The sequence below is a fragment of the Pelophylax lessonae genome, assembly GCF_965119305.1.
Source record: "Pelophylax lessonae genome assembly, chromosome: 12".
In the NCBI taxonomy this organism is placed as follows: Eukaryota; Metazoa; Chordata; class Amphibia; order Anura; family Ranidae; genus Pelophylax; species Pelophylax lessonae.
In genome coordinates this window covers 201,512,924-201,540,579 of record NC_138779.1, presented here as the reverse complement: position 1 = coordinate 201,540,579, position 27,656 = coordinate 201,512,924, and the positions used below count along the sequence as shown (strand labels likewise).

Below are 27,656 nucleotides of genomic sequence, written 5' to 3'. Positions count from 1 at the left end.
TTTGGTGGTATTTGATCACCTGTGCGATTTTTACTTTTTGCACTATAAACAAAAAAAGAGCATCAATTTTGAAAAAATAACAATATTTTTCACATTTTTTTATATGAAATTCCCCCCAAAAAATGTAAAAATCCAATTTTTTTTACATTTTTGGCCAATTTGTTTTCTGCTACCTATGTTTGGTAAAAAAAAAATCACAATAAGCGTATTTTGATTGGTTTGCGCAAAAGTTATTGCGTTTACTAACTAAGGAAAAGATTTCTGTCATTTTTTTTTTTAACGAGTAATGGCGGCGATCTGCGATTTTTTTTGCGGGACTGCGACATTGCGGCGGACAGATCGGACCCCTGACTGACATTTTTGACACTTTTGGGGGTACCAGTGACATTACTGCAGTAATCAGTGCTATAAATATGGACTGTTACTGTAAAAATGACACTGGCAGGGAAGGAGTTAATTTTTATTGGTGATCAACGGGTTAATGTATGCCTGGTGCTTACTGACGTGTGTGGGGGGAGGTGACTGAGTGACACAAGGACAGATCAGATGTCCAGCTATGCTGAACCCTGCAATCTGTCACTGTCTGTCACTTAGGAGATCCGCCCGCTTTGTTTACACAAGCGGGCGGATCTCCAACCTCGATTCCCCGCCGATCGGGGAAGAGCGGCGGTGATCACCGCTGCTCCTCCCCTGGCCCGACTCCCGCTGTGACTGAATACAGCGGGAGCGAGCCTCCGGCGGCGCGCGTGCGCCGCCCACAAGGGGAGGAGTCCAGCGACGTCGCTGCACGGGAACTAACCACTTCGCCGCAGTAGAGCTCCAGTGAGCGGTCAACAAGTGGTTAATTTGCTCCCTTTTGGTTTCCTATAAATATCATTAAAAGAGCTTTGTTATATCTATTCAATAAATGTAAAAAAAAAAAATCTTATCCTGAACACTAAGGGGTTGAATTATTAAAGGCAAATAGGCTGCTCACTTTGCAAAGGAATATGCCCTTTGCAAGGGGATTTTCCCATATCTTAGTGAATGTAGTTAACATTTACTTTGAAAAGAATACCCAATCACCTGCAAGTAAAATATAAAAACAGTATTTCTGTTTGCTCAATATTGGATGATGGAAGCCAGCAGAGATTCACCCCCATGCACTAAGCTAAGGGGAAAATGATCTTGCATAGTAAACTGCCTATTTGCCTGTAGTAACTCAACCCAGGGCTGCCAATGGGAGGGTAAAGCCAGCCCCGTTGTATGGGACCTGGGCACCATCAGTGCAGCAGGGGGTCTGGGGTCAATGAGGGGGCTCTTTAAATACCTTTGGGTAATGCAAAGTAGTCAAATGGGCCGTGGCTCCCAGCAACTAAATCAAAGATCCCCAGGCCCCATCAGTTCAGCAGCAGGGGCTGAGGACATAGAGGGGACCATATACTAATTTTAAGGAGCAAGTGGAGTAATCCCCAAGGCACAGAAGATTACTCCATGTTAATGAGGACAAGGGCCTCTTCCCCACAACCCTGGCCCTGTGGTTGTTGGGGGTCTGTGAGTAGGGGCTTATCAGAACCTGTGCTGGTTGCTATGGATGCGGCAGGTGCCAGTATCCGCTGATTCCTTAAGAACCATTGACAGAGGGAAGTTGCCATATATAAAAGTGGGGGTCCAACGGGCAATAGTTTGGGGATTTGTCTGAGGTCGCAAACAGCCAAAGTTCACTCAAGACCCAGGTTCAGACCAAACCATTGACTTATTCCTACCCAAGATGGGGAAGGGGGCTTGGGTCCCTGTCAGGCAGGCATTATGGGGCCCCACAATTTCTGATGGCAAATGGGCTGTCGAATGGGCAATAGTTTGGGGATTTGTCTGAGGTCCTGAACAGCCAATGTTCACTCCAAACCTAGGTTCAGACCAAACCATTGACTTATTCCTACCCAAGATGGGGAGGGGTCTTGGGTCCCTGTCAGGCAGGCATTATGGGACCCACAATTTCTGATGGCAAATAGGCTGTCGGATGGGCAATAGTTTGATGGTTCGTCTGAGCTCCCGAACAGCCAACGTTCACTCCAAACCCAGGTTCACTCCAAACCCAGGTTCAGACCAAACCATTGACTTTTTCCTACCCAAGATGGGGAGGGGGCTTGGGTCCCTGTCAGGCAGGCATTATGGGGCCCCACGATTTCTGATGGCAAATAGGCTGTCGAATGGGCAATAGTTTGGGGATTTGTCTGAGGTCCCGAACAGCCAAAGTTCACTCCAAACCCAGGTTCAGACCAATCCATTGACTTTTTCATACCTAAAATGGGGAAGGGGGCTTGGGTCCCTGTCAGGCAGGCATTATGGGGCCCCACAATTTCTGATGGCAAATAGGCTGTCGGAGGGGCAATAGTTTGGGGATTTGTCTGAGGTCCCGAACAGCCAAAGTTCACTCCAAACCCAGGTTCAGACCAAACCATTGACTTATTCCTACCCAAGATGGGGAAGGGGGCTTTGGGGCCCTGTTAGGCAGGCATTATGGGGCCCCACGATTTCTGATGGCAAATAGGCTGTCGAATGGGCAATAGTTTTGGGATTTGTCTGAGGTCCCGAACAGCCAACGTTCACTCCAAACCCAGGTTCAGACCAAACCATTGACTTATTCCTACCCAAGATGGGGAAGGGGGCTTGGGTCCCTGTCAGGCAGGCATTATGGGGCCCCACGATTTCTGATGGCAGCCCTGGATCAATGCCTTTGTTTTAGTTGCACTCTGATCAGTTACATTGTGCCTAGCTATCTATGTTTACTACAGAACTCTTCCCCTTCATGCCATAGATAAGAGAAGTGGGGAAGAAGGTGTTCTACAGTCCTGTCCTAAGGTGACAACACTGCCCTCCATAAATGTGGTACAATGCATGCAGACTGCTCTAGGTGTCACCCACATGCAGGGCCGCTGATAGGGGGGGACCACCAGCCCTCTTGTAGGGGGCCCGAGCTCACAGGGGGGGCCCACACAGAGAGGGGTATTAGTGATGGACAACAAATACAGAAATCTTCCTCCAGCACCTGAATCTGATCTGTCCCTCTCCCTGCTATCAGCTTTTATCTGTTGAGAAAGAGACAGTTGTCCCTCACTAATCCCTCTCCCTGTGTGGGCCCCCCTCCCAGCACTGGCTCTAATGTTATCTCTGCTCAGGAGTTTATTTGTAAATTGTAACTTTGTTTCTCTCTCTCTGTCTCTCTGATCACTGAGCTCCAACTGCCCAGCCTGTATATTTTTCTCATCTTCTTTTTTATTTAACATAGTTTTTTTTTTAGATTTAGCAGGAATTATGTGAGTTGTATTATATTTGTGTCTGATAATAGTGTTGTAATTTTAGCTAAATATATCTTTAATATTTTCTTGGGGGGGGGGGGGGGGGGCCCTGCCAGGTAGTCTGTACGGGGCCCCGCAATTTCTAACAGCAGCCCTGCCCACATGTGATGCTGAGCTTCCATAATTGAAAGAACTGAAATCCAGCTAATGAAAGAGGTGGGCCAGTGACCAGCAGGCTAAAGAGAACAGGGCTAGATGATGCTAGCTAGATGTTCTTCACCCAGGAATCGAGGCTGGATTTCTCTGATTTTCTGTAGCTTCTATAGCACACGGTGAGAATCTCACCGTGTGCAGTGAAAAAAGGATAAGCAATCTCAGTTGAGGAGAGGAGCCCGTACAACCGTGCAAGTTTGGAGGTCAGGTTTAAGGTTCTTCATGCTACTGAAGCTTCTGGTCTGCTCTGTCACCTTCCAAACATCCATCGGGTGGACAAGTGACGGGACAGAGAGCTCTTTTCATTAGAACCATATTTGTGTGCTGAGCCCTCGGATTAGTCTGAACTGTGTGGTTATGCGATCTCATATTGTCCTCGAGGTTTACCGCACCGGCTTCTCTCAGTCAAATTGCATATTTCATGTTGTGCTTTTTCGACATTTGCTAAAAATGATTCATTCAGCATTAACCCACTGCCCGCTGGGACTGCGTGAGCTCCATGGACTAGAAAACAGGAACTGGAAGAACTGTCAAGCCATGAGGAACCTCACAAAAACTAGTGAAGACATTCACACCATCTGTGACGGTCCATGTATTCTAGACTGGATGACTCCTCTTCAGCATGTGACTGTGGTAATAGTGGAGGAGGCATAAACACAGCGTGGCTCCCACTCCTACTAATCAGATAGAATTCTCAGTTTGAACAAACTAAAAACATTTCAGGGGAATTCAAAGTCTTTAAATTTATCTAAAAAGCAGGCAAAGTCTGAGTAGAAAAGCCTGTCCCCTTCCAGCATATAGGCAGGTGCAGTCTGCTTTCTTCACTGCAGGTGGTGCTCTCTGCAGTGGAGAGGACCTCAAGAGGAACAGGGTTTCTTTATGGCTACTGGGTCACTGGGAAAGCTATCCCATTGGATGCTGCCTCCCCATGTGACTCTGGCAGCCATCTTGGGTCAGGCAGAGCCTAATTAAGATCATAGGTTTGGTGCACATTTCACAAGTGTGCAGAGCAGGCAAAGGTACCCCCAGAGGCGTAACTAGAACCTTCAGGGCCCCGGTGCAAGAAACCATGAAGGGCCCTCTGGCCGGGGCCCTTCCCTTCAAGCCTGGGGCTCTTCCCACTGATCCCGGGGCCCTTTACTCTTGTTGCGGGGCCCTTTATTATGGTCCCGCAGTGGGACCCTTTTACAAGTTCTGCAGTGGGCCCCCTTCCTGCCATCTTGCCCCCCCCCCCCCACGGTGGTGGAATGCCAGGGCCCCGCTGCAAGTGTGACCTTTGCGATCCTTGAAGTTCACCCACTGGTGTCAGTGGTTTTAATTTTTTGGTATTTTAATTTTATTCTTTTTTATAATTGTATTTAATTTTTTGACAATGTCACTGACTATGACTCTGTCCATTCAGAAAAGGAAGGAGCTGGTAAATTACATATTTACCGACCCCTTCCTGGTTCTCTATTGTGACACATCCCCTGAGGCAGCCGGCAGGAGAGGAGAGGGAGCACAGTAGGGGGGGGGGCAGCACAGTGGGGGGGGGGGACCAGGGGAGCACACAGGGGCCCAGAGACAGCAGAACACAAGTGAACTGGATAGGAGGAGTGGCGGGGGCAGCCAGGGCCGGCCTTTGGGGTGTGCGAGCTGTGCGGCCGCACAGGGCGCCATGGGCAACAGGGGCGCCGTGCGGCCATCACAGCTCGCAGATGATCAGGCTGCACATCGGGAGGTAAGCGGCAACTGCGGCCTGGAGGTTCAGTGTGGGGGTCTCTGATGTAAGGGGGGCTCTGTGTGGGGGGTCTCTGATGTAAGGGGAGCTCTGTGTGGGGGTCTCTGATGTAAGGGGAGCTCTGTGTGGGGGTCTCTGATGTAAGGGGGGCTCTGTGTGGGGGGGTCTCTGATGTAAGGGGGGCTCTGTGGGGGGAGTCTCTGATGTAAGGGGAGGGCTCTGGGGGGGGGTCTCTAATGTAAGGGGGTATTTGATGTAAGGGGGGCTCTGTGAGGTGTCTCTAATGTAAGGGGGGCTAAGTTATTAGTGATCATAAAAAAAGTCAAATAAAGTGCAAAAAAGTGGAAGAAAATGTGCGGGAGGGGGGGGTCACGCGTGCGGTGGGGGGGGGGGGGGGGCGCCACAGGATTAGCTCGCACAGGGCGCCTGAACACCTAAGGCCGGCCCTGGGGGCAGCATACAGAGGAACCAATCTCCTCCATTTTCCTCCTGCAGCTACAGGAGGAAAATGGAGGACAGTGATTTCTCTACATGCTGTTCCCTCCGCTCCTCAAACACCAACAAAAGAAAGCTCTATTTGTGGGAAAAAAAGGACATCAATTTTATTTAGGTACAGCGTCGCACGACTGCGTAATTGTCTGTTAAAATATCACAGTGCCGAAGCGCAAAATATGGCCTGGTCATTAAGGGGGAAAATCTTCCGGTCCAGAAGTGGTTAAACCCACAAGTGCTTTTTTGTTATTCTGGCTTTTGACATTTACAAATGCAGCAATTTAGAAATTGGATGACAGGTTTAATACTGGGAAAAACTTTTTCAAAGATAAATGCTACATTTTATATACAACTGTAAGGATTTATAGATCAGATCAAAATGAGGGACAAATGAGGATGAAAGAGGGACATTCCCCCAAAACCAGGGACAGTTGGGAGCTATGGCTATGCACAAGACAGCCCTGGAAATACCCCATGCTATTTTCCGGGTGGGAATGTGTGTGTCTTTGCAAGATGTGCGCGGGGGGGGGGGGGGGGGGGTCACTTGGAATTAATAACATCCGCGCTGATTTGCAAAAGAGCATCACGTTTTCGCAGTTGTGCGAAAGCGCGTGATTTTGCACGTGTTCTCGCACCTCACCTGCTGGGAACAAAGGCTTAATTTTTAGAAAGTGAGTTTTGCTTCCTGTTAGTAATTATAGCTGTGGTCAGGTCAGAGAAAGGGTGATTTATTAATGCACAGCATGGGGAACAAGTCTGTGCAGGTGATCGCTGCCAAATTCTAGCTAAAATAAAAATACCGCAGAATGAAATCCTACACACAGCATGCTAGCCAGAGCAGGTCCAGATACTTGCTCAGCATATTGAATTCCTCTATGTACGTGGTGCACCATTCATGGCTGTATTTATTTGGTTTGGGCTTGACTCAAATAGTTAATGGTCTGTTGGGATTGAGTGTAAACAGCTGAGCCCTGCTTTCCTATAGGTGAAGGGTTATATTCTAAAATATTATTTATTTGTAACCCCAAAGAGAGACTGCAGAGATGCTGCTGGAGATGATCAGAGACTGTGAACATGCTACAGGAGACAGTCAGAGACTATGGATATTCTACATGAGTATTTGAGTCTACAAACATACTACAGAGGATGGTAAGAGACTGCAAACATGTAGTTGATGGTTAGAGTTTGCAAACATCCTGCAGGAGATGGTTAGAGACTGGAACATGCTGCAGGAGATGGTTAGAGACTGGAACATGCTACAGAAAATGGTTAGAGACTGGGGCATGCTGCAGGAGATGGTTAGAGACTGGAACATGCTACAGAAAATGGTTAGAGACTGGGGCATGCTGCAGAGGGAGGTTAGAGACTGGATCTTGATGCAGAAGATGATTAGAGACTGGAATATGCTGCAAGAGATGGTTAGAGACTGGAACATTCTGCAGGAGATGGTAAGAAACTGGAAAATGCTGCAGGAGATGGTTAGAGACTGGATCTTGATGCAGAAGATGATTAGAGACTGGAATATGCTGCAAGAGATGGTTAGAGACTGGAAGGAGATGGAGGAGATGGTAAGAAACTGGTAAGAAATTCTGAAGGAGATGGTAAGAAACTGGAACATGCTGCAGGAGATGGTTAGAGACTGGAACATGCTGCAGGAGATGGTTAGAGACTGGAACATGCTGCAGGAGATGGTTAGAGACTGGAACATGCTGCAGGAGATGGTTAGAGACTGGAACATGCTACAGAAAATGGTTAGAGACTGGGGCATGCTGCAGAGGGAGGTTAGAGACTGGATCTTGATGCAGAAGATGATTAGAGACTGGAATATGCTGCAAGAGATGGTTAGAGACTGGAACATTCTGCAGGAGATGGTAAGAAACTGGAACATGCTGCAGGAGATGGTTAGAGACTGGAACATGCTGCAGGAGATGGTTAGAGATGGGAACATGCTGCAGGAGATGGTTAGAGACTGGAACATGCTGCAGGAGATGGTTAGAGACTGGGACATGCTGCAGAAGGTGGTTAGAGACTAGACCATGATGCAGAAGATGATTAGAGACTGGAACATGCTGCAGGAGATGGTTAGAGACTGGAACATGCTGCAGGAGATGGTTAGAGACTGAAACATGCTGCAGGGAATGGTTAGAGACTGGAACATGCTACAGAAAATGGTTAGAGACTGTGACATGCTGCAGAGGGATGTTAGAGACTGGATCATGATGGATACAGGAGATGGTTGGAGACTGGAAGGTGCTGCAGAAGATGGTAGGAGACTGAAATATGCTGCAGGAGACGATTAAAGACTAGAAAACGATGCAGGAGATGGTTAGGGACTGGAACTTGCTGCAGGAAATGGTAAAAAAATGGAACACGATTCAGGAGATGGTTAGAGACTGGAACATGCTGCAGAAGATTGTTGGAGACTGGCAGAGGTTGGGGACTCGAGTCACATGACTTGACTTAAGTCAGACTTAAGTCACCAGTTTGAGGACTTGAGACTTGCTTGACTAAAATTAATAAAAGACTCGACCTGACTTTGACTTGGTATTCATGACTTGAGACTTGACTTTGACTTGAGACATATGACTCGAAATGACTTTACTTTTTTAAGTTATTAAATCTTTGCATTTTCTCAAGATGTGTTAAAGCAAAATGAATGTGCCTGTTATGTTTCTGACACCACAGTCACTTAAAACACCTCAGTGTGTTCTGATTTTTAGGACACTGGCTGTTTAACAATGGAAATACTTAACATGTTTTTAGTGACTGTGGTGTTGAAACATGACCGGACGAAGGATTTTGAGCTGTTTGGGCATTCAAAGTATTTCTTTAATATGCCAAGAAAAAAGCACTAACCAGTTTTGTTAATGTTGAAAATGAGACAAAACCTTTCCTGACCACTGACTTTTAACTGATTTAAAGGTGAAAATTGGGGTAGATCAGTATTTTGACTTGACCAAAATAAATGACTTGCTTGACTTCTAGCAGGGACTCGACTTGACTTGCTTGCTTTTCACCACAGTAACTTGGGACTTGCTTGAGACTTGAAGGTTAAGACTTGAGACTTGCTTGTGACTTGCACATGTGTGACTTACAGGGCTGCTGTTAGAAATCGCGGGGCCCCGTACAGACTACCTGGCAGGGCCCCCCCAAGAAAATATTAAAGATATTTTTAGCTACAACAAAACACTATTAGCAAACACAAATACAACATAACTCACATAATTCCTGCTAAATCTAAAATAAAAAACTATGTTAATAAATAAAAATGAAGATGAGATGGAAAAAAATATACAGGCTGGGCAGTTGGAGCTCAGTGATCAGAGAGACAGAGAGAGAGAAACAAAGTTACAGATAAACTCAGGAGCAGAGCTAACATTAGAGCCAGTGCTGGGAGGGGGGCCCACACAGGGAGGGGGATTAGTGAGGGACAACTGTCTCTTTCTCAGCAGATAAAAGCTGATAGCAGGGAGAGGGACAGATCAGATTCAGGTGCTGGAGGAAGATTTCTGTATTTGTTGTCCATCCCTAATCCCCCTCTCTGTTTGGGCCCCCCTGTGTGCTCAGGCCCCCTACAAGAGGGATGGTGGCCCCCCCCCTATCAGCGGCCCTGGTGACTTACTCCCATGTCTGGAGACTGGAACATGCTGCATGTGATGGTTAGAGACTAGAGAATGCTGCAAGAAATGGTTAGAAGTGGTTAACACAGCATTTATTCATTTATTTATTATTCAACATTTTTATATATTCCTTTGCACATATTTTAATTTGTTCTTTAGGCAGCGCCACCATACCTTCAGTTCTATATTTATTTATTGCATTTTGTACAGGTGGTTGGATGCATAGTGTTGCTTGCTGCTTCCTATAGTATATAGAGTTGAGTAATAATACGCAGGGATAGCACGGAATTTTATTTATTTATTTTTTTTCACTTTTATAATTTATAAGATTATATGCATAAGGCATACCTCACTAACTATGTAACTATTCAGATGGGCACCTTAAATACCACAACATAAAGGGGTATACAAAGTACGGTTAACAGCAATCACACACACACATCATAGGTTGAACTGGATGGACAGATGTCTTTTTTCAACCTCACTAACTATGTTACTGATTTTGCCAAATGTTTGTGTATCAGTACTGCTTGGACTGAGAAGAAGAAGGTAGACACCCCAAAAGCCTGTCCTGAAAATGTAACTGTTACAGCAAACAAGAAATGTATGAAGGACAGGACTCCACCGTCCCGAAATAGAGGGAGCAGTGAATACGGTCCCATGGGAACGTCCAGAAAACTCCCCATCGTTATCCTTTGGGCAGAGCAGCCGCGCTCTTCCTTCGTGGTTTCTAGCAGGGAAGGGGTTACATCTGGAAGGGGCTGAGCAGTTGTGATTCACAAAGGGAGCCGCTTCCCCATATTCCAGCTGAGTCTTTGTGCCGGAGATCCAGATCCGGGAGCACAAGACTAAGAAGAAAGGACATTCCTATACAGGTAAGAGACCAGCAAACCTTTCATTGCAATCTATGGCTGGGCTCATTCTATAGCTACTCTCATTGGTGCAACTCTATATCTTATCCATATTATTGTTATTATTGTTATTATTATTATTATTATTATTCTTTTTGTTGTTATTATTGTTGTTTTTATTATTATTATTGTTGTTATTATTATTACTATTATTATTATTGTAATTGTTGTTATTATTATTACTATTATTATTATTGTTGTTGTTGTTATTATTACTATTATTATTATTATTGTTGTTACTATTATTACTATTATTATTATTGTAATTGTTGTTGTTATTATTACTATTATTATTATTATTGTTGTTGTTATTATTACTATTATTATTATTGTTAATTTTTTTTTTTGATAATGAAACACAAAAATGACCAACCTGACACTTTCTAATATATATTTATTGACTTACCAAAAAAAATCTGCAAAGTACGGTACAAGTTAAAACTCTTTAAAATGTACGACAAAACTTTTTTTTTTTTTTTAAAAAGGATGTGAAAGGGTTAGAACACCTGTTGGGTTTTTTTTTTTGCTGTCTTTGTCACCCGATGGGGAGATGCACCCTCTTTATTATGGGACAATGCAGGGGCACAACTCAGGGACGGTTGTCACTCCACAACAAAAAGGACCTTTAAAGCGACACCAATTGATACCCTTAACCACTTCTGGACCAGAAGGATTTGCTACCTTAACCACTTAAGCCCCGGAAGATTTTACCCCCTTCCTGACCAGGGGGTTTTTTGCGATTTTTTTTTTTTTACTGCGTGACTTTAACGGACAATTGCATGGTCGCGCGACGCTGTACCTAAACGAATTTGACGTCCTTTTTTCCCACAAACAGAGCTTTCTTTTGGTGGTATTTGATCACCTGTGCGATTTTTTGATCTTGCGCTATAAACAAAAAAGTGCGTAAATTTTGCAAAAATAACAATATTTTTCACATTTTTTTTATATGAAATTCCCCCCCAAAAAAATGTAAAAATCTAAATTTTTTAACATTTTCGGCCAATTTGTTTGGTAAAAAAAATCGCAAAAAGCGTATTTTGATTGGTTTGCGCAAAAGTTATCGCGTTTACTAACAAAGGGAAAGATTTTTGTCATTTTCGGTGTTTTTTTTTTTTAACGAGTAATGGCGGCGATCTGCGTTTTTTTTTGCGGGACTGCAACATTGCGGCAGACAGATCGGACCATTGACTGACATTTTTGACACTTTTGGGGTTACCAGTGACATTACTGCAGTAATCAGTGCTATACATATGCACTGTTACTGTAAAAATGACACTGGCAGGGAAGGGGTTAACTGTATTGGAGAGGGAGGGGTTAAGTGTGTCCTAGGGGCGTGTTTCTAACTGTGATTGGACATGGCTACTACTGTAAAAACAGAGATCAACGGTCCTACATAGTAGAACTGTATGATCACTATCCTTACACAGGGGAGAATGACAGGCGGCTTGTTTACATCAGCCGCCTGCCTTTCTCCCTCTCTACCGATGATCGCAGTGTGACCGGCGGACATCGGGTCCACTGGTCACACGCACGGACTCCTCAGTGAACGAGCCGGGGCGGGCGCGCGCCTCAGCGGGCACGTGTTCGCCTGCTATTGGCTCACAAGCCGGTGACAGGCTAGTGACGTATATATATATACGTCACTTTGCCTGGCCGGGGCTGACCGCCGCAGTATATGTACTTGCGGCGGTCGGCAAGTGGTTAATGACCAGGCCGTTTTTTGCGATTCGGCACTGCGTTACTTTAACGGACAATAGCGCGGTCGTGCGACGCTGTACCTAAAACTGGTGCGGGCGGTTGGCAAGCAGTTAAATGGCATGCGAATGATGCCGCATTGCAACCGGCCCATAAATGTGTACAATGAGTGCAATAGTGGCGCAGTGGGTTGGCGTTTTGAGGGTTAAATCGGGTAGTGGGGAGGCAATATAAGACTGAAAAGCCCCCTATGTGATAGCATTTTTCATGACAGGTTCTCTTTACTGAGACTCTTTTACTGCCCCCGCCACCCCCCCCCCCCACTTAAACACAGCCATGCAGCCGCTCAGGGGTGTGTGTCTGAAGCAATGCATCATGGCCGCAGCAAACATCCTCTGAAAAGTGACCCACTGCAGATCGCTTTTCAGAGGGTTGGCGAAGGCTGCCACATGTGAATGAGCCCTAACTGGTTAACGTTTAGTATGTTAAAGGTCTGTAAACCATTCCTGTTAACCCTTAATTCTTGCAGATCAGTGTATTGCTTATCTACTGCAATCTTTTTCAGCCATCTCCGGTATTTTCTCCAGTATTCTGTACATCTTCCTCAGGACAGACTTCCTAATAGTGGTGGACCATGTCTGCATAATGTGTGCTGTAATCTTCACTAGGAGTGCATGTGAGGGGGAGGGGGGGGGGGCAATGCAGGGGCACCACTTCAATACCGGGCACTCTCACCCTCTTCCTGCCCAGGCCAGTTTTCAGCGCTGTCACACTTTGAATGACAATTACGCGGTCGTGCCACACTGTACCCATAAGACATTTTTTTCCCATTTTTTTTTGCGCTATAAGCAGTTTTGAAATAAATAAAAAAAAAAAAAAAAAAAATATATATATATATATATATATATATATATATATATACTGTATATATATATATATATATATATATATATATATATATATTTTTTTTTTTTTTGCTTTCTGCTATAAAACATATCCATTAAGAAAAAAAAAAAGTAAAAAAAATCGAATCTCTTCATCAGTTTAAGCCAATATCTATTCTGCTACGTGTTTTGGTAAAAAAAAAAATCTCAATAAGCGTATATTGATTGGTTTTTACACTAATGTTATAGCCAGGGGCTGACTGGTAACTTTCGGCCCAGGGGGTAAGTACAAACCAGAGGCCCATGGTGCAGTGACTTGGCCCCCCCCCCCACTCCCACTCTCCCTCTTCCCGGCCTCCTCCTGACTCCCATTCCAGGCTGAAGCTCCGCTCCAGGTACTCTGTACTCACCGGCCCAATGTGGGTTCCCAACCTGGCCAACAGGGGGCGGCTGGGGGGAGCTTGGACAGCTTGGATGGGGCTGGCCGGGGGAGGAGAGTCTCCAGGGGGGCATGGACAGACACAGTTTACACCATCCATGCTAGGGGAGAGGCCTGCGCTCCGTCCTTGCCTTTAACCCGCACTCTTTAGGTCAGAGGTGGGGACTTTTTACTTCTCTTCACCAGGAATCCTTTAATCATGCCTTTGGCAGAAGCGGTGCAGCCTTTTTATGGGGCATCAGAGCGGCCTAGGGGGCAATTGCCCTCCTGCCCCCATGCCCATTCCCCTCCTGGTTATAGCATCTACAAACTTTGAGATATATTTTTTTTTTTTTAGTAATGGCAGAAATCAGCAACTTAAAGCAAGACTGAGATATTGCGGCTGACAAACTGACACTAATTGACACTTTGTGGGGACCAGTGACACTAATACAGTGATCAGTGATAAAAAAAATATGTACTGTCACTGTAATAATGACACTGGCTGGGAAGGGGTTAAACATCTAGGGTTAAAGCGTCCATAAATCTATCCCGTAGTTTGTAAATGCTATAACTTTTGCGCAAACCAATTATTATACGCTTTTTGGGATTTTTTTTTTTTACCAAAAATATGTTGCAGAATACAAATTGGCCTAAATTGCTAAAGAAATTAGATTTTTTTTACATTTTTATTGGACATGTTTTATAGCAGAAAGTAAAAAATATATATATATATATTTTTTTTTTAATTGTTGCTTTGTTTGATCATGGCGCAAAAAAAAAAAATAAAAACCGTAGGGGTGATCAAATACCATACTAATACTAATACAAATAATAAAAAAATAAAAAGTCCATAGATCTATCCCATAGTTTGTAAAAGCTATAACTTTTGCGCAAACCAATTATTATACGCTTTTTGGGATTTTTTTTTACCAAAAATATGTTGCAGAATACAAATTGGCCTAAATTGCTAAATAAATTAGATTTTTTTTACATTTTTATTGGATATGTTTTATAGCAGAAAGTAAAAAAAAAAAAAAAAAAATATATATATATTTTTTTTTTTTTTTTCAAAATTGTCGCTTTTTGGGATTTTTTTTTTCTTTACCAAAAATATGTTGCAGAATACAAATTGGCCTAAATTGCCAAAGAAATTAGATTTTTTTTTTACATTTTTATTGGATATGTTTTATAGCAGAAAGTAAAAAAAAAAATATATATATATTTTTTTTTCAAAATTGTTGCTTTGTTTGTTTATGGCGCAAAAAAAAAAAAACCATAGAGGTGATCAAATACCATACTAATACTAATACAAATACTAAAAAAATAAAAAGTCCATAGATCTATCCCATAGTTTGTAAACGCTATAACTTTTGTGCAAATAAAATTATTATACGCTTTTTGAGAACAGATTTTTGCAGAACACAAATTGGCCTAAACTGATAAAAAAAAAAAAATATAGATTTTTTAGATTTTTTTTTTATTGGGAATTTTTTATAGCAGAAAGTAGAAAATATTGGTGTTTTTTTCAAAATTGACGCTCTTTTTTTGTTTATAGCGCAAAAAAACCCCCAAAAAAAGAGGAGATCAAATACCAAAAAAAAAAAAAAAAAAAAAAAAAAAAAAAGAAAAAAGCTCTATTTGTGGGGAAAAAAAAAGGATATCAATTTTATTTGGGTACGGCGTCGTACGACCGCGCAATTGTGTCAGTTAAAGAAACGCATTGCTGAATTGCAAAAAATGGCCTGGTCATTAAGGGGGTAAAACCTTCCAGGGCTGAAGTGGTTAAACTTAATGGAATCCACCTAAAAACACTCAGACTGACAACACATTTGGAATTTGCCAAAGAACAACATTGATTTATTTTCCAAGAAGTACAAAGAGGAAATAGACGCATTTTTTTTAAAATTATAGCAAATTCAAAAAGGGTTTAACATTTTGGAAAACTGATGTCTGACGATGCAAAGTTAGCGAGTTGTGCAGAATGAAGACCGTGATTAACCACTTCAGCACCGGAAAACTTACCCCCCTTAATGACCAGGCCATTTTTTGCAATTTGGCATTGCGTTGTCTTAATTGACTGACAACTGACAATTGCACGGTTGTACCCAAATAAAATTTTTGTCTTCTTTTCCCACAAATAGAGATTTCTTTTGGTGGTATTTGATCACCTCTGCGTGTTTTCGTTTTTGCGCTATAAAAAAAAAAGGAGCGTCAATTTTGAAAAAAAAACACCAATATTTTCTACTTTCTGCTATAAAACATTCCCAATAAATAAATTTAAAAAAATCTCATTTTTTTATCAGTTTAGGCCAATTTGTATTCTGCTACATATTTTTGGTAAAAAAAAATCCCCAAAAGTGTATAATATTTGGTTTGCGCAAAAGTTATAGCGTTTACAAACTATGGGATATATTTTTGGACTTTCTATTTTTTTTTTTAGTATTTGTATTAGTATTAGTATGGTATTTAATCAACTCTACGTTTTTTTTTTGTTTTTTTTTTCTGCGTTATAAGGCTACGTTCACATCTTGGCGTTGCTATTTTCAGGCGTTTTTTAGGTGTTTTTTCAGGCGTTTTTGTGCAGGCGTTTTTAGGTTGATAAGTGACCAATGGAAAAAAATAAAAATGCTTGTAACCTGCCCAAAAAGAAGCTCATGTACTTTTTTGAGAGTTGGGCGTTTTGGTTAAAACGTCAAAACGCTTAGATGTGAACAGGGGGCCATTAAATTGAATAGGATTTGTCTTGTTGGGAGTTTTTTGAGCTGATCCTAGAGCAGAAAAACGCCCCAAAAACGCCCCAAAACGCCTACATGTGAACTTAGCCTAAACAAACAAAGCGACAATTTTGAAAAAAAAAAACAAAACAAAACAAAAAAAAAAAAACAATGTTTTTTTACTTTCTGCTATAAAACATATCCAATAAAATGTAAAAAAAAAATCGAAATAATAAGCGTATATTGATTGGTTTACGCAAAAGCTATAGTATCTACAAACTATGGGATATTTGATGGAATTTTTATTTATTTATTAATTTTTGCTAGTAATGACGGCAGTCAGTGACTTATAGCTAACTGCGATCTTGCAGCGGACAAATTGGACACTGACACTTTGACACCTTGCGGGAACCAGTGACACTTATACAGTGATCAGTGCTAAAAAAATATGCACTGTCACTGTACCAATGACACTGGTTGAGAAGGGGCTAACATCAGGGGCGATCAAAGAGTTAACTGTGTGCCTAGCCAGTGTTTTCTAACAGTGTGGGAGGTGCTTTTACTAAGGGAAGGCGTCGATCCATGTCAGGATCAATGCCTTCCCTCCTGACAGAATGGCGATCTGCCTGTGTACCGAATCAGTGCGTGCCGGGGAACATGGGGTCCGGGGGACATGGGGTCCAGGGGACATGGGGTCCGTGAGACACGGGTTCTGGGGGACATGGGGTCCAGGGGACATGGGGTCCGGGGGACAACACTCGCGCCCGATACCTGGAGGAGCTTTTACTAGGGGAAGGTGTTGATCCATGTCCCTGCTTTGCAGAAACACAGGACCAATGCCTTCCCTCCTGACAGAATGGTGATCTGCCTGTGTACCGAATGAGTGCGTGCCGGGGGACATGGGGTCCAGGGGGCATGGGGTCCGGGGGATATGGGGTCCAGGGGACCCCACTCGCGCCCGATACCTGGAAGTGCAGGATCACGTATCTGTAAGTGATCCATCGCAGAGCGGCTGCCCTGTAGCAGTAAAACTGCTATAGGGCAGTCATCAAGTGGCTAATTATAGTGTCACTAAATTCTGTTTAAAAAGGGAAAATTCTATTGAAGTATTTTTAACTCAGAAAAGTCCCTTCATTTGCTCTCAGCCGCCTCTGAATCTCCAAATCCTATTTTTTTTTTTTTGCTCTAACAGCAATCCCTGTTAGAGGGTGGCTATGTTCACTCCCCATGGTCCCACTGTATGTAGGAAAGTAGCCATCCTCTCACTCTCAAGCAGAGCCGGGACAAGGGGTGGGCAGGAGGTGTGGCTGCCCTGGGCACTGTGGTATCATGTGAGCTTCAGGGACACCACAAGAAGATTGAGGAGAGGGGGTTTGTGTTGGGGGGGGGGAGGGATTTGGGGGAGGGTGGGGCGGTAGGAAGTAAGAATTGTTCTAGGAGGGGTAATTTGGGGAGGTGTGCTAGGAGTGCTGATTTGGGGAGGAATTTGTGTTGGGAGGGAGGAAGAGGATTTGAGCTAGGCAGGGGGATTTGGAGGGGATTTGTGTTGGGATGGGGGATTTGTGCTAGGATGGGGGATTTGGAGGGTTTGTGCTAAAACAGGTAATATGGTGGGGAGGTGGGATCTGTGCTAGGATGGGAGATTTGGGGTTTGCGTGCTGGAAAAGGTAATATGGTGGAGGGGGGGGGGGAGATTTGTGGTAGCATGAGAGATTTGGGGGGTTTGTGCTAAAAAAGATAATATGGTGGGGAGGGAAGATTTGTGCTAGGATGGGAGATTTGGAGGGTTTGTGCTAGAAAAGCTAATATGGTGGAGGGGGGGGGGGGATTTGTGCTAGAAGGGGGGATATGTGCTAGGATGGGGGATTTGGAGGGTTTGTGCTAGAAAAGCTAATATGGTGGAGGGGGGATTTGTGCTAGAAGGGGGGATATGTGCTAGGATGGGGGATTTGGAGGGTTTGTGCTAGAAAAGGTAATATGGTGGGGGGGATTTGTGCTAGGAGGGGGGATTTGTCCTGGGATGGGGGATTTGGGAGGGTTTGTGCTAGAAAAGGTAATATGGTGGGGGGGGGGTGATTTGTGCTAGGAGGGGGTATTTAGGGGGTCTGAACTAGAAAAGGTAATATGTTGGGGGTAATTTGTGCTAGGAGTGCTAGGAGGGGGTATTTAGGGGGTTTGTACTAGAAAAGGTAATATGCCTGGGGGGGGGGGGGTGTTGTGCTAGAAGGGGGGATTTGTGCTGGGATTGGGGATTTATGCTAGAAAAGATAATGTCAGGGGGGGGGGGATTTGTGCTAGGAGCGGACATTTGTTTTGGAAGGGGGATTTGTGCTAGTGCGGATGATGGGGGGGGGGTGTCATTTTTGCGAGAAGGGGAAATTTGGGGGGATGAAATATAGACCAGTTGTATTGTACTAGTCAGTAAGAACTCATTTAATGAAAAATAGAGTATGTGGCCATTAAAATTATTCTGTAGGTTGAAGGTTGCGTCCTGGGGATGGGCCGAACACCCTCCCCCCCCCCCCCTGTTTGGTTCGCAGCAGAACTCCCGAATAGGGGAAATGTTCTAACCTGAACAGCGAACCCCATTGAAGTCTATGGGAGCCCAACAGGAAAAATCTAAAGGGCCCATTCTGAAGGCTTATATGCAAGTAATTGGCTAAAATAGGGGTATGGAGGTCTGGGTACTGCCCTGGGGGACATGGATCAATATATATATATTTTTTTTAAACTATCTTTTTTTTTTTTTTTAGGAGCAGTGATTTTAATGATGCCTAAAGTGCAACAATAAAATTGAACAATTCCTTTAAATATAGTGCCTGAATGGGGGGGGTCCCCTTAGTTTGCCTGTAAAGTGGCGTATCTGTAGCATGCATTAACCACTTGCCGACCGCTCACGTTTACTGTACTGCGGCAAAGTGGCTCGTTCCCTGCAATCTGTCCCTGTGTCACTCAGTCACCTCCCCCCACACACGTCAGTTAGCACCAGGCATACATTAACCCCTCCCTCTCCAATAAAAGTAACCCCTTCCCTGCCAGTGTCATTTTTACAGTAACAGTGCATATGTATAGCACTGATTACTGTAGTAATGTCACTGGTACCCCCAAAAGTGTCAAAAATGTCAGTCAGGGGTCCGATCTGTCCGCCGCAATGTCGCAGTCCCGCAAAAAAAAAAAATCGCAGATCGCCGCCATTACTCGTTAAAAAAAAAAAAACACCAAAAATGACAAAAATCTTTCCCTTAGTTAGTAAACGCAATAACTTTTGCGCCAACCAATCAAAATACGCTTATTGTGATTTTTATTTTACCAAACATATGTAGCAGAAAACAAATTGGCCAAAAATTAAAAAAAATTTAGATTTTTACATTTTTTTGGGGGGGAATTTCATATAAAAAAATGTGAAAAATATTGTTATTTTTTCAAAATGTACGCTCTTTTTTTATTTATAGCGCAAAAAATAAAAATCGCACAGGTGATCAAATACCACCAAAATAAAGCTCTGTTTGTGGGAAAAAAGGACGTAAATTTCGTCTGGGTACGGCATCGCACGACCGCGCAATTGTCAGTTAAAGTTGCACAGTGCCGAATCGCAAAAAGTGGCCTGGACGTAAGACAGCAAAATCCTCCGGTGGTAAAGTGGTTAAACATGCTGTAGCAAAAATGATATTTCTAAAGAAAAAAAAAAAGCGAGTCAAATCACATTTAAAATGACTCGCGGTTACGATTGTCGGCACCTGGCTATTGAAAAAATAAAGAAAAAAATAAAGAAAAAAACTGCAAAATTAAATAAAAAAAAAACGTTGCAGGGTCAAAATTGATATCAGATCCTTATCTGAGGATGCAGCCTGGCAGGTCAGGCCACATGCCCCCTTGACCATACCAGGCCACATGCCCTCAACATGGGGGGGGGGTTTGGAGCAGAGGGTTCTGCCCCCCCACCCCAAAGCACCTTGTCCCCATGTTGATGTTGACTTTCCTACAGACTAAATATTATACACTGATTAGGGTTATCTTCATCAAAGAAATGTAGCAGTAAATATATAAAGAAAGATTATTTATTTGCAAAATTGTGTAACAGAAATGATAGTCTTTTTTTGTATATTTAGGAAAAAAAAAAAAAAAAAATCCCCCACTGGTGATTTATTCCACCAAAAGAAAGCTCTGTTTGTGTGAAAAAAAAAATGATAAAACTTTCATATGGGTACAGTGTTGCATGGCCACGCAATTGTCAAAGTTCGAATGTGCCGAAAGCTGAAAATTAATCTGGGCAGGAAGGGGGTAAGTGTCCATTCACACTACCGCGACTTGTCGTCAGGCGACTTGTCAGCCTGACACGTCGCGGTCCGCCGCGGTCCATTGTGTGCTTCAGGAACCGTTCTAATAGGAGCGACACAAGTCGCTCCGACTTAGAAAAAGGTTCCTGTACTACTTCGGGGCGACCTGGAGCGACTTGCATAGACATTCATTATATGAAGTCCGTGCAAGTCGCGCCGAAGTCGCGGTGCACGCGCCGAAAGTCGCGCTGCACGCGACTTCACAGGTCGCCCCCGAAGTCGTGCCGCGTTATTGTGAACCGGCACTAAATGTGCCCGCCATTAAAGCTGTTGAAAGATCTACAATCTTTCCCTTCTAAACAAGTAACCACCATTAAATGTTTGTCTTTTAGGGCTGGGTAACATGGAAACCTCAACTTTACATTCCTTCTCCCCGGACCCCCTGGCTTTACATGCGGAGGAAGAAGATGAATATTTGACAGGGGAGGAGATACCCTCTGAACTTGATACAACGCTCCGTTACCTGTCCATCATCATATACAGCATATCTTTTCTCCTGGGAACCACTGGAAATGGCTTGGTGATATGGATTGCTGGGTTTAAGATGAAGAGAACCGTCAATACAGTTTGGTTTTTGAACCTTGCAATTGCTGACTTCATTTTCACATTCTTTTTACCATTGAGCATCACCTACACTGCTCTGGGTTTCAACTGGCCATTCGGAACTCTACTCTGCAAGCTGAACAGCACCATCGCTTTCTTAAATTTGTTTGCAAGTGTCTTCCTGCTTACCGTTATCAGTGCTGACCGTTGTGTCTCTGTAGTCAGACCCGTGTGGGCCCAAAACCATAGAACTCCAAGACTGGCTTCTGCTATCGCCCTTTCTATCTGGCTGGCGGCTTTAATCCTCTGTTCACCCTACTTGGCCTTTCGGGACACCATACGAGACAATGAGAACAATGTCACACACTGCTACAATAACTACGCCTTCTCCACTGACTTTGAAGACTTGGAGGTTGTAGCATTGAGGAACATGCGACACCAAGTAATGATATCTGTAAGGTTTCTTTTTGGGTTCTTGCTACCATTTGGACTTATTTTAGTTTTCTATTCATTGATGGCTTTAAAGTTGAGAAGAAGTCTTCTTTCATGGTCCAGCCGGCCATTCAAAGTCATGGCATCTGTTGTGGTTGCTTTCTTCCTCTGCTGGTTCCCATATCACATCCTTTCTGTATTGGAAGTTGTTATGCACCACTGGGACAATAAAGGACTGAAGTCAGCTGTTCTTATCGGAAGTCCATTGGCTACCAGTCTGGCGTTCTTTAACAGCTGCTTGAACCCTTTCCTCTATGTCTTTCTGGGCAGAGACTTTAAAGAATCCTTGAGAAGATCTATCCTTTCAGCTTTCGAAACTGCATTCAGTGAGGAACAAGGGAAAAATGCCTACAGTCTAGGAAATCCCCGGTCTCTTTCTGACCAAGAGTCTCAATTTACTTGACTGAGCCTGGAACAATGCGGTGGAGATTAGTCTCATGACAGATTATTTTTACTTCAGGAGTACTATTTTTTTGGGTCATCTAGAGACAAGATTGTCTAAGCATTTTATAATTGTGGAGATATTCTCTAATTATCTGAAGTCTCGTAGTTTATCAGAATGTGTTTGACTTTCCACTCTTCATCTTTGAGTCTGTATACAAGATCTTTACCCAGATACAATCTACAAAACAGTTTTTTTACGAGCTATAGAAAGTTAGAACCTTCTGGAATATTAGTATTTTATTGTATATAAGCTGTGTACAACTACTTTTAATACGTTGGATGCAAGTAACTCTTGAGTTGGAAAATGAGTTTTCTCAATGACGGGGGTGAACCAAGCTACGGGAACTGTGCCCATCCCTGTCACTTAGAGCCTTCTCTGCCAACCTTCATCGCCACCTTTCTACGAATGCTTGGTTTGTGGTCATGGCTTTGTTAGAATTCAAAATGTACTGGTGTTTAATGGTAAGCAATGCTGCTTCCATCAGCAAATCCTTCTTTGGATGTGCTGCCACAATAACTATACCTTCTTGATTGATTTTGAAGATTTGGAAATGGTAGCAATGATGTCCATAAGACACCAAATAAAGATATCTGTACAGTTTACTGGAAATCTCTGAGACCCGTGTGTAAGGAACTATCAGAGGCAACATTTCTTACTTAATTCAGCTTTCCAGTTAGTCTAGGCGAGAGGTCTCCAAACTATGGCCCTCCAGTTGTTCAGGAACTACAGTTCCCATCATGCCTAGTTATGTCTGTAAATGTCGGAGTTTTACAATGCCTCATGGGAGGTGTAGTTCAGCAACAGCTGGAGGGCCGTAGTTTGGAGATCCCTGGTCTAGGCCTTTTTGGACATTAAAATTTGTTCTGTTCTCACTACACGTATGCCCCAGGCGTGTGCAGCTCAACATACAGCTAAACCTTTAATCCTATAATAACCAGTCCTTTTGTAACTTAAGGCTTTATTCCAGTGAAAGAATGGTGGTCACATGAAACAGGTTACAAGTCAGATGGATATGCAAATAGGATTGTGAATAGGTGAAACTGTAAATAAACAGACAAAGCATACAATCAGTGTACAAACATAAACAATATATGCACTGAATATATAACTAACAGTTCTGAGCATACCAGCGATGCTTCAAAGAGGGGTTCAGGAATCTCCCACAACAACCTCAGATGCTGACTGCTCCTCCATGAGGTAAATCTAAAATGGAGATTTTCTCAGAGAGGGGTGGAACTAATATTCAGCAATAGAGAGCAAGAGATACCATAAAGTGCTGTACAACAACCGTCTTTGTCACAGTGGCATCTTGTGGACAAAATTGGTATTGCAAGTTCCACTAACATTAATTACTTCCAAGCTGAAGGCATGACAAAATTCAAGATGTACATATCCAAATATATCTTGCATGGCAGAGGTGCTAAAAACAGGCAATGGTGAGCCAACCAGTCATGGAAAGCTAGACTGCTTGTGTTGCATTTATTCTACTGAAGAGCAAAGTTGAGTTTCCACGTTACAAACCATACAGCACGACCGAGAATAATTAAAATCAACTGTTTGCCACCACGCTATGCCATAAATTCCACTATGTTTATGTTTAAAGTGGAAACCCCAGCAAAAAAAAATATAAATACTTTCAGGAACTTTATTTTTATAGGTCACATAGATGTCCTTTACTTTTATGGGAAAATTATAATTTTGAATCTTTTGTGTTTAATCGCTTTTTTGGGGTTTGTAAGATTTTAACTCCAAGAACACATGTAAATCATGCAGCTCCTTTAGGTGTCCATAAGTTGCAAAGTGTCCTTATTGTGAACCTATTCTGCACAAGCTATTAAACAACCCTTTGTTCACCTCTGTAGCTATAAGCATTGGTGAGAAGTTCATCTTTAAAATTCATAGCAGATGCATTGAAATCATAGCTCTTTTCCTTTTGACTTTCTATTCCAGCAGAATTTTGTTTGTAAACTATTAGAAAAAAACCGAGACCTGACTTTAGAGTCTCTGTTGTGATCTTTGAGGATGAATTACTTCACATACATTCAGCTAGAGAGGTCAGGAATTTCTTGTTTTAAAGCTCTTTTATTGAACTTCACTGGGTCCTGTGTTTTATAATCCCTCTTAACTTTTAAGTTATGAAAATATACTCACACTTTTTGTGAATCTAGTGTAGGTCAGCTGTGATCCACAACTCTGTGCTTCACACCAGGTTCCGTGCTACCATCTTTGTTTTTGACATAGTGGGGAGCCTGCAATTTCTTCCTGGTGCAGGCAGCCTGCCCTTTGATGGTGCCTCGCCAGGTCAGCCCTCCTCTAGTGGCTACTTTAAAGCTTATACCTCCTGGAATATGTGATGTGCATATCCCAATAGTCTTAAGGAGACATTATTATCTCTTAGGTGAGAATGGAGGCATGAGGTGGGTTGGAAGGTAATAAAACAAAACATCTGCATTTTGGATTGTGAAGGGGAAGGATTTCACTAAAGTAAGTGTATTAGTTGAGCAAAGGTCTGCTTTAAGGATATATAGAAATGTTAACAGTCATAGTTCTGGCATGGTTATACGTTAAATTTCCCACTTTTGGGGTGCGTTGATGTGTATTATGCCACATTATGCGTAGGCTAATGCATCAAAGCACACCAAAAAGGTGTGTAAGAGGGACTTCATAGTAAGCTACTTTTGGTGCCCAAGCACAAGGCCCTACCCCCTGCTCCAGCCCTGCTAGAACACGATCCCACCGGCTAAGGCCAATCTCTCAACCATCTTATGCCCTGCTCCTTTCTGTAGGCATAATCAAGAAACTCCTGGCCATAGACCTTTATATCCCAAAGAAGGAATGTCCACACAATAGTTAGCTTCACTGCACTTTACTTGTGTTGGTCAGGGAATGGCAAGGCGGGCATAAATCACAAGGACATACATTCCGGAGTAACTTGACATACACAGTCAATCACATAAAGGGATGGTTTGCAGTAGCCACCAGTAACAGCACATGCAGGACTTCACAGCCATCTCCCTCTCTGCCCAGGGTGATCAGTACTCACAGGACTATATTTTCTGTAGTCACATCCTAGCTAGGTACAGGGAACCCTCCAGGGAAGCCGCCCTTATACAGGGATCACCAGCCTGGCCTAAAAGGCTTTTTGCAATCTCCGTTAGCCCCCACCTTCTTAAGGGACAGATCCTCCTGCATAGAGGTCCACTCCACCTGGCCTTCTGCCCTGTCCAGGGCCTACGTGTGTTGATTATATGCTCACAGGTGTGGGGTGTTTGTCTCCCATTCCCCAAATTTGTGTGTGTCCCTCTGCACCTTCATAGAGGTCCACTCCACCTGGCCTCCTGCTCTGTCCAGGGCCTACATGTAGGGATGCACCGATCCGACTTTTTTGGTCCCGATCCCGATCTTTTGATTTGTGAAATCGCCGATCCCGAGTGCGATCCGGAAGTACTGTTTTGTGAGCTTATAACAAAATAATACTTCCGGATCGGTATGGGTATCGGCAGATACCTTATAACATTGTGCATTCAAAATCTAAAATGTCATGGGTTTAGTCTTTAAGAGGTTAAATTTCCCTCCTCCGGCAGATGGAACGAAAAGATACATTGTAATCATTGTGTTTACTTAACTGGGAGAGTTGAAAGGCATTTGCAGGAGGCTCTTTTTTTTTTCTTTGACAGCTGTTCTCTGCTCCCTCACAAGCTATAAAGAGCAAAACCGGATCGGCCCGTGGATCTGTTAATTTTACCGATCCAGCTATTTTGCCCGTATCGGGGACGATATCCGATCCGAATATCGGATCGGTGCATCTCTACCTACATGTGTCGATTATATGCTCACAGGTGTGTGGTGTTTGGCCCCCATTCCCCAAATTGGTGTGTGTCCCTCTCCACCTAGCTAAAAGGGGCCTAACACCTAGTGTCACTATATGCTGTACCAGACACTATTCTGGTACAGAGCCATCTAGTGGCAAAGTGGCTAACTGCACCTGCCTACAGGTGTGTGTGTGTATGCTTTTTGTAATGTTGTGCATCTCAACACATGTCTATTGACAAGGTGTGTTGGGGTGCCATTAAGAAGGAATGACACTGAAGCACACCAACCATCAAATGCATATTTTCTCCGTACAAGGTGAGAACTTTGCCTAAAGTAAAACTATGGTCTTCCATGAAATAAATAAAACTAAAAAATGTGCTGCATTATTTAATTGTAAATTAGAAGAATGATGCCATACTGTGAGTGTGGCGCATCATAAACTTACCCCCATCAGGGGAGTCACCAAGGTGCCCCACACTCAGTTGAGCAGTGCCATTCTCTGCATTACTGAGGACCACTCAAGGCCAGTGACAATCCGTTGAGTGGTCATGGGACAGGATTAAAAAGCACCTGGAAAAGGTAAGGATAAAAATTGGGCAAGAAGGGCTCCAAGGAGGCCTCAGGGCTTTAAGGAAATCTATAAGCTTGTATGTAATCATGTGGTTGGCTATGACTTGAGTATGTATTTTTTGGCAATATACTTTAAAGTCAACAGTATAAAGAAAAACTATTGCCTTTTTATAGTTTTGTGCATTTATAGTTTAACCACACATGTAATTATAATTAATGTATACTGTAATTATCGTTTATGTAATGTGCAATTATGTGTAATTACTGTATATGTATTATTATAAATTAATATTAACATTTCGTTTAGTTAAAAAAATAGTTTCCTTGTGTACAACACCCCTTAAGGCAGTGGTCCTCAACTCCGGTCCTCAGGGCCCAATAACAGGCCAGATTTTAAGTATTACCTTGGGGAGATGCAGACTAGAGTACTGCAATCACTGAGCAGCAAATTAAATCACCTGGGATGTATTTCAGTTATCTTGCAAACCTGGCCTGTTAGTGGGCCCTGAGGACCGGAGTTGAGGACCACTGCCCTAAGGAACTGCTGGTAAATTTGGTCCTATTTTCCCCTTAGCACACACATAGCCAGGCACACAGTATTTTCTGCACTTTTCCACTGGTTCAGAAAACAGTCTAGGGTTTGTATTGGGAATGAGTTGCTGGGATAGGGTAAAGGGAGCATGGGATACCTTGGAGTTGTAAAACTGGATAACTTGAAGACTCCTCAACTTCACAAAACGGCAGACTGCCCTGCACAAACTGCTGAATGTCCCACAGGATCTCCTGTGCTGTAAGTGACTTGTATTCCTTCAAGATTTAAAAAAGCTACACGCCGTCACTTTTCCTCCAGCACTGAGGTCAACGACTCACTTAGCCACAGGATTATTGGTGGCCTCCTGTCGATATCCACCAGGCTCTTCCTAGTGAAGGAGACTCACACCCCCATAGGACAGTTGACCTCTTTCCCACCAATTTCCCCCTGGCTCTCTCCCGTGAGTTTCTCCAGACTCAACATGATCCCTGGATTTGAAATTGTAAATAGGCCCCCCTAGCTAAACCTAGCTGGGACCTCAATGTCTTCACAAAGGCTTCAACTTGACCCTGGGACTTAAACTTGTGACTACCCCCCCCCCCCCAGCTAACCCTAGCTGGGACCTCATTGTCTTCACAAAGGCTTCAACTTGATCCTGGGACTTAAACTTGTGACTACCCCCCCCCTCAGCTAACCCTAGCTGGGCCCTCATTGTCTTCACAAAGGCTCCAACTTGACCCTGGGACTTAAACTTGTGACTACCCCCCCCCCCCCAGCTAAGCCTAGCTGGGACCTCATTGTCTTCACAAAGGCTCCAACTTGACCCTGGGACTTAAACTTGTGACTACCCCCCCCCCCCCCCAGCTAAGCCTAGCTGGGACCTCATTGTCTTCACAAAGGCTTCAACTTGACCCTGGGACCTAAACTTGTGAATACACCCCCCCTCCCCAGCTAAGCCTAGTTGGGACCTCATTGT

General features: G+C 43.4%; 1 protein-coding gene across 1 annotated transcript in view; it reads left to right on the top strand.

The window, feature by feature from the left end:
- Positions 1–10,150: 10,150 nt before the first annotated feature.
- The window catches only part of LOC309568335 (uncharacterized protein), a 136,557-nt gene continuing 119,051 nt past the window's right edge, over positions 10,151–27,656 (top strand). Inside the window, exons 1-2 of the mRNA XM_082273998.1 lie at positions 10,151–10,198; positions 20,618–21,717. Coding sequence (XP_082130124.1) covers positions 20,629–21,717 — 1,089 coding nt within the window. The 5' untranslated portion in view covers positions 10,151–10,198; positions 20,618–20,628. The remainder of the gene's footprint in view (positions 10,199–20,617; positions 21,718–27,656) is intronic.